The sequence below is a fragment of the Juglans microcarpa x Juglans regia genome, chromosome 4D (genome assembly GCF_004785595.1).
Source record: "Juglans microcarpa x Juglans regia isolate MS1-56 chromosome 4D, Jm3101_v1.0, whole genome shotgun sequence".
In the NCBI taxonomy this organism is placed as follows: domain Eukaryota; kingdom Viridiplantae; phylum Streptophyta; class Magnoliopsida; order Fagales; family Juglandaceae; genus Juglans; species Juglans microcarpa x Juglans regia.
Window position 1 is genome coordinate 27,531,621 of NC_054600.1, and position 7,539 is coordinate 27,539,159.

At 35.9% G+C, this 7,539-nt stretch overlaps 1 protein-coding gene across 1 annotated transcript; it reads left to right on the top strand.

Annotated features, from left to right (window-relative positions):
- Positions 1–1,643: 1,643 nt before the first annotated feature.
- On the top strand, positions 1,644–6,069 carry LOC121260798 (ATP sulfurylase 2). The gene is made up of 5 exons (XM_041162827.1): positions 1,644–2,500; positions 3,362–3,767; positions 4,093–4,353; positions 5,099–5,185; positions 5,695–6,069. The coding sequence occupies exons 1-5, from the start codon at positions 1,941–1,943 to the stop codon at positions 5,830–5,832; spliced, it is 1,452 nt and encodes a 483-aa protein (XP_041018761.1). The 5' UTR covers positions 1,644–1,940; the 3' UTR covers positions 5,833–6,069.
- Positions 6,070–7,539: the final 1,470 nt, after the last annotated feature.

The following is a 7,539-nucleotide window of genomic DNA, read 5'->3' on the forward strand; positions in this document are numbered from 1 at the left end:
AAGTTTGAGAAATATTGGTTCAAGTTCAATGTTTGTTGGCTATAGCAGTTATATTGGATCATCGATACAAGCTTCATTTTGTTGATTTTTCTTATACAAAGCTTTATGGAGAATGTTCCATAGAATATATGAATGTTCGGAACAAAATGTCATATCTTTTCATGGAATATGGTTCTTCTAGTGCTCCCACAATGATATGTTCTATCACAACTTTTAATAACACTGTTAGTAGAGAGGAAAGTCAGTCTTCATATGATAATTTTTTACTGCAGGTAATATCAAATAATATTTTTTGTTTAATGATTTATATTATATTGTTGTTTCATATCACATATTGGCTTGAAATATTTTTATTTATTTGTTGTATAAAGGAATTTGACGCATTTAAACCTGAAGAACTTTCTGCCCATATGAAAAAAAGTCAATTGGATCTTTACTTGGATAAACCTAGGACAGATAGAAATGCAAAAATTGATATTCTTTCATTTTGGAAAGTAAATGAATTTCGTTATCCTGATCTTGTTCGTATAGTTCGTGACATTTTGAGTGTTTCAGTTTCTATAATTGCATCTGAATCTACTTTTAGTGCTAGTGGGCGTATCATTGATCAACTTAGGAGTGCATTAAAAGTAGATATTGTTAAAGCATTAGTCTGCAGTAGAGATTGGTTATATGTTGAGGAGCAAGATAATATTATTTTTATTTTATTGAATAAATGACTGTAATTTTTCAATAATATAAAACTTTACTGATGTATTTTTTTAATAGAAACACAATAAGCAGTTAAATTGGACGAGTTAATGGAGTTGGAGAATAACAAGAGCAAGGACTTGGAGGACGCTCCACCTCATTCTTCAAGTTCTAAATTTATTTAGATTTGTGTTTTTATTATATCTGAGATTGTAACATTAATATATTTATTATGTGTGTTTTGTTTATTATATCTGGGATATAATTTTAATATATTATTACAATGTTTATGGATCATATTTGTTTGAATTGTAATTTTAGACTTGTAGTTAAAAATTTTTTTATAGATATTATTTATATTTAAATATTTAGAATCATGTCAAACGGGTCGTGTCGTGTCGTATCGTGTCTATTAAACTCATTAACGTAAACAGGTTGGAATGGATTGGGTCGTGTCATGTCATGTCAATTTATTTCTTAATGTATCAATAACGGGTTGTATCGTGTCAACCTATTATCTTACCGTGTCTTGTTTGTGTTTGAAATTTTGATACGAAATCCTTAACGGATCGTGTTTGTGTTGATCCATTAACAATAATGTACATATTCTGACACGATACGAACACGACACGTTAACACAATTTGACACCCCTAATTCTATACTCTGTGAGATCAGACAAAAGAGAGCCCGATTTTAACATTAGAGGTGGGTTAGTTGGAATATGAGTTATCATGGATTTGGCATCAGTCATATGAGTTCGGCTTATATCCCTTGAGGTGGCTTTGATAGCATATTAGATTGAGGAAATCAATTATGTTTTTCGTATACATTTTTGCAGCAGTTAAATACACATACGGGATAACAAACACTTGCTTGAGATCCTAAAATATAGAGCAGTTAGAAATTGTTTCCTAAATCTAAGGAACAACAATATTGAATGAATTCAAACGTAGAGAAACTAACGGAATGTTACAATCCGTTACAATCCTGTGATAATAAGCACCCGACCGGCCTGTAGCTCCTCCCATCGAAGAACGACTGTGGCATGATTGCTTTCAACTTTCAAGGCCTCGAACTGTCACAGAAAAAAAAAAACGTGTCTACTGTGGGGAATCTTGCTGCTCTTATTCCATTTCCCAAACATGACGTTCGCCAAATTTATTGGCGCAGGTACGGTCCCGCAAAGTGGTCGGATCTCTCCGTCACTTCCCAGTTTCAGTTCTAAAACCCACAAAAAACTCCCACAAGCATGTCTCTGAGCATGAAATTACACGTCACCAACCACCTTAATCGGAAGCTGTATCCCCAAACCAGCGAGAGAAGTTCGTACACAGATTATAAGACCAAGATCCGAACCAACCCAATTTATCATCGGAACCCATTGATCTCCAAAGCGTACAAACCCACAATGCATGTTTCTTCTTCTTTTTCTTCTTGTTGTCCGGTCAAGAGCTCCCTGATTGATCCGGACGGTGGGGCTCTGGTGGATCTCGTGGTGCCGGAGAGCGAGCGGGTAAAGAAAATTTTAGAGGCGGAGGCATTGCCCAAGGTGAGGCTGACAAAGATCGACATCGAGTGGGTGCTCGTAATCAGCGAGGGGTGGGCGAGCCCACTGAGAGGGTTTATGAGAGAGAACGAGTATTTGCAGAGTTTGCATTTCAGTTGCTTGAGAATGGAGGATGGGTCTGTGGTGAACATGTCGCTTCCCATTGTTTTAGCTATTGATGACGAGACCAAGGAGCGAATTGGGTCGTCTCCCAACGTGGGTTTGGTTGGACCCAATGGAGATTTGGTCGGTATTCTTCAAAGGTTAGTCGTTTTCAGTACGGGAATAAATTTGAATAATCGTTTGCTCGTTGATTCCGGTATCAATTGAATAGTGTTTGTTATTTGTTAAAATATGTGAATTAACGAGAGCAGGTTATCGACACCGTACATGTTAGTTTGGGATTTCAAGAGAAGGTTGTTAGGTGCCGCAATAGAAAATTAAGAAAATTTTGACAATGTAAGTTGAAGGGTGTCTTTTCTGATTATAAAATCTAAATAGTTCGTCTTATTCTTGTTTCTATATTTATCTTTTTCTTTGCAACGACATACCCGTCTGACTCTTAGATATGTTAATGTTTAGCTGAAATTCATCCTCGTATATAGGCAGAATTTAAGTGAAATTTGATGCATTTGAGTTGGCTGTGCACGCTGGATCTAAACTTCCCATAAATCTTGAATCGATGAATACTCGGAGAAAATACCCAGAACTTATGTACCGCTGGGGGTTGTTGATTGAAATGAACCTTGGGACTTTTCTAATTGTGTCGTGACCACGGTCAAGATGACGAAACTGCTCTTAGTCTGCTCGGGAACAATACTAAATGGTGCCTCTGCCTGTTGTTTTCATGTTATCCTTTCCCCTTCTTTCTATCCTCGTGTGTGGTGCTCGTGTGAACATGGGCCGCATTGTATTTGACTGGCCATATCTTGATTTTATTCGGCACTTCTGAGGCCCTCAAATCTGGAAAATCAATCATTTTCTCTTTTCCCCCTTTATTTAAATCATAGTTTCTTTATATTTAACAGAGTTTGGTTGCACAATACTAACTATAAATGTGTTTCTAGTCCATGTTATTGATTGTCATCCTAAGTTTTTCTGCTTTTTTTTTTTTTTTTTTGCAGCATTGAAATATACAAGCATAACAAAGAAGAAAGAATAGCTAGAACTTGGGGTACAACTGCTCCAGGATTGCCATATGTTGAGGAGGTTATCACTCCAGCTGGAAATTGGCTGGTTGGTGGAGACCTGGAAGTCTTGAGTCCTATCAAATATAATGATGGACTTGATCACTACAGGCTCTCACCTCAACAACTCCGGAAGGAATTTGACGGGCGACAGGCAGATGCAGTTTTTGCTTTTCAATTAAGGAACCCCGTCCACAATGGGCATGCCTTACTAATGAATGATACACGCAGGCGACTTTTGGAAATGGGTTACAAGAATCCAATTTTATTGTTGCATCCTTTGGGAGGTTTCACAAAGGCAGATGATGTTCCTCTGGATGTTCGGATGGAGCAACATAGCAAGGTTTCTTGTATAACACTGAGTAATAATGAGTTTGGCAACTAATTGCCACTAAAACCCCTTGCTGGTTCTTTGAATATCTCTGCAATAAGTCTAATTGCCATTGCATGGGACATAGCTTTTCAGTACCTAAACTTTATAAGAACTAAATGAAATCATTTGATGATTTCATTGAATGGTCCCCCTATTAAAACTCAATCATCATTTTGGTGAAAAAGTGATCTTTGTACATCTAACTTGTGTTTCCATGTGTTCGATTGAAATTTAATTGATACATTCTTCAGTGTCCTAAATGTCAGTTTTGCTCACGGTTTTTGTTTCTGCTCAGGTCCTAGAAGATGGAGTTCTAGATCCAGAGACAACGATTGTAGCCATATTTCCATCACCTATGCATTATGCCGGTCCAACTGAAGTACAGTGGCATGCAAAAGCACGAATAAATGCAGGTGCCAATTTTTACATTGTTGGTCGTGATCCTGCAGGTATGGGTCATCCAACTGAGAAGAGGGATTTATATGACCCCGATCATGGGAAAAGGGTCCTAAGCATGGCTCTTGGCCTGGAGAAGCTAAATATTTTGCCTTTTAGGGTAGGTAACATTATGCTTTGCCTTAAGGCTGGACTGTCGAAGCTCTATTGCGTATTTCCATCTCATTGCTTCCAACGAGATTTCTATATTATTGCTTCCTGCATTATCTGCATTATCTTTCTTTATTTTTACCAATCAAAACAAAAATATCTGCATTATCTTTTCTTTCAAATCTACTTATTTGTAACATCAAAACTCTGCTAGATGTTCAGGATTGCGAATAATAGGAAATTATCTTGATGGTTTAAGTACTTTTTCTCCCAAGGCAGTTATTAGTTATTAGTCTATTTTTGTGTAAGTTCCCTGAACGATGAGAATGGTTGTGGTGTACTTTTAACAAATACATTTCATGCCGTTATCTCCTATGTCTCTTCAAACTGATGAAGTCAGGAACTTTAGGAAATGGTCCATGTTTTTATATACCAGCTTCATATTAGCAAGCTCAAACTGGAATTCCTAAATATGCTTTTTGAATGGCTTTCAATCTGCACCACTTTCAAGCCTTAATTCTTTCCGTCTCCTCTTTAATGACATGTTTTACATATAAAAAACACTTGAAAGAGGTGGTATAAACGCAGTACATACTTAGCAGTTTCACAAGTATCTAAAGCTAACCTTCTGAGTCCCTACACAATGATTCATTTCATCACTGCATGCAGTTTACTTCATCTTCTTCCTTCCTTCCTCACAACACACCTGTTGTGTGTGTGCGCTCTTAATCTTCTTTCTTCCTCATAAACTGCAGGTGGCAGCATATGACACTGTGGATAAAAAGATGGCATTTTTTGATCCCTCACGTGCAAAAGATTTCCTCTTCATATCAGGAACCAAGGTAGAACTATATCTTGTTTCATGGTTGCTGGTAAAACATCTGAAGCTCTATGGACCTGAAAATTTTTTTAGAATTCTGTATAGCTTTACCTGGGTAAATTAGATTGGGTTGCTGAATGTTGAGTCAGAAAGTGGGTTGCGCTTTTTATAGAAGCTACCTGTATAGTAAGATTGACATAACGGGATCGTTTCTGGAAACTGATGATAGTTAGTGATTTGACCATTTATTAGGCCAAAGTCTACTATGGTCAACATTTAACAGAGCACAAATGAATTTGAAAAAATGGGGTCATGACATCATAAGCGCTCTTTGAAATGGAATTGAAGATTTTAAAAAGGAAGAACCTTCAAATCTTGTTTGTTCTGATAATTTTAATAGAATCATGCGTTGTAGTTTTCCTGGACTGGTTCGTGAGAGTCCATTGAGATATCTTTTTACTGGCTATTAGGCACCTCATGTCATTTTTAGAATTCTGCACCTTATTAGTTGGATTTACTGTGCTGTTTCAGATGAGGACTTATGCAAGGAATGGAGAGAACCCTCCTGATGGTTTTATGTGCCCCAGTGGGTGGAAGGTGCTCGTCAAATATTATGAGAGCTTGCAAGCTGAAGAGGCGTCCCTGCAGCAAGCTGTGTTAACTACTTAGATCTAAAACAGAGTTTTTCGTGAGTTAACTCCTTTTCTTATTTTCCCTTTCTTACCTATTTTTGGAGTAAATGGCAAAATTATATTGCAGTAGGGACCAAGGAGCAGTACTATTTCATATTAGTATTAATTAGCAAGACACGAGAATGAGCTAAACCTCTCTTTGATGAGTGGGTGGGCTTCATTTTTCAAGTCAGATATATTTGGTATGCGTGTAAAATATACTTAAATTTCTTAAGAGCATAGATATATGCTTGAAAAAAAAAAAAAAAAAAAGTTCGGTATTTTCTCTGCACAAACCACAAATTCTCGGCCCAGTATTCGTCACTTCGGTAGGTCCAGAAGTGAACACTGTTTAATGGGCCCGAGAAAGTAGTTACCTAGCCCATTGAGCCTCCCATGTTCTTAATTGGGCTTCAGTTAGGCTTATGTGTCAAATTCAGAAAATCTGAAATATTAACCATTTAACCTAATATTAAGTTGGAAAATTACCAGGTATATATATACACTATATTAGTATTTTTCATCTCTATCAACCATTAGAATTTAGATCAGGTTTATTTTGTTAAAATAACAAAATCACTATAGATATTAATTTTCTCCCACAATGAAGTTGGGCCTCATTTAATGAGTTTGGGCCTGGTGGATTATACTCTCATTTCCATTTTCGTTCATAAGAGCATTCACGTTGGGCTGAACAAAAGTTTTGCTAAATTTTACTCAAAAATTATATTTCTCTATTATAACTATTCATCTTCCCAAAACTTCCTACATCTCACTCCATATTCTTTCTTTCTTTCTTTATTTTTATTATTTTTTAACTATTTTTATTTTTATTTTAACTACTTAGTTATCTGTCTTCTTCCTTGTGCTTTGAATTATTAATTTCTAGCAAAGATTTTAAAGAAAATTTTAAATTATTTTAGTCAAAGACGATAATATTTTCAAAAGATATCCATTCTTTTTTTCAAAATTTGCATTTTCCAAAGTGATAAGATTTCATTGAAAATCAATATCATCTTAATGGTAACATTTTTTCCAAACTCCAGCGGTCATACTATTAAAATTTGCCCTTTCATATGGTATTTTATCATTTTCTAATAGTTAAATCTTCCACAATAATAATTTTTCTTTTCCTAACGATCATATTTTTAATATAATCCCAAAATACTCATCCGAATTTGGAGCTCAAACTACTAAAATTTGTGACCATATTTTACTCAAAAAATTAGGTTTTGCTGAGTTGGATGTGGATGCTGTTATTGAGCTCATGGTTTGCCATTAATAATAGAAAAATTTTAAACATAAGATTTATATTCCTGCACAACACTTAAAAATATATAATTTTATCATTTTATCCAAAATATGAAATATGAAATACTAGCCCTTAATAATAATAGCTACAGTGAGTCGTTGGGTTTGAACTTGTTTGTTTCCGGATGAACACTAGCCCTAGTCCCCTCGGCATTGCCTACTTTTGAGCCTAACCTCATTCCTACCAAGTCTAGCGCCAGGCCCCCTTCCTACTCTCTAAAACCAGGCCGGTTGCGGTCGTTATTTTCATTCATATATATATATATATATATATATATATATATATTAAGGAAGTTATTTCTCTGGCTCGATTTACGCCTTTAAACGCGTACGGGTCTAACATGTAGCAGCAAAATAATACAACCTACCTGGCCCCGGGCCCTCTCACCTCTGG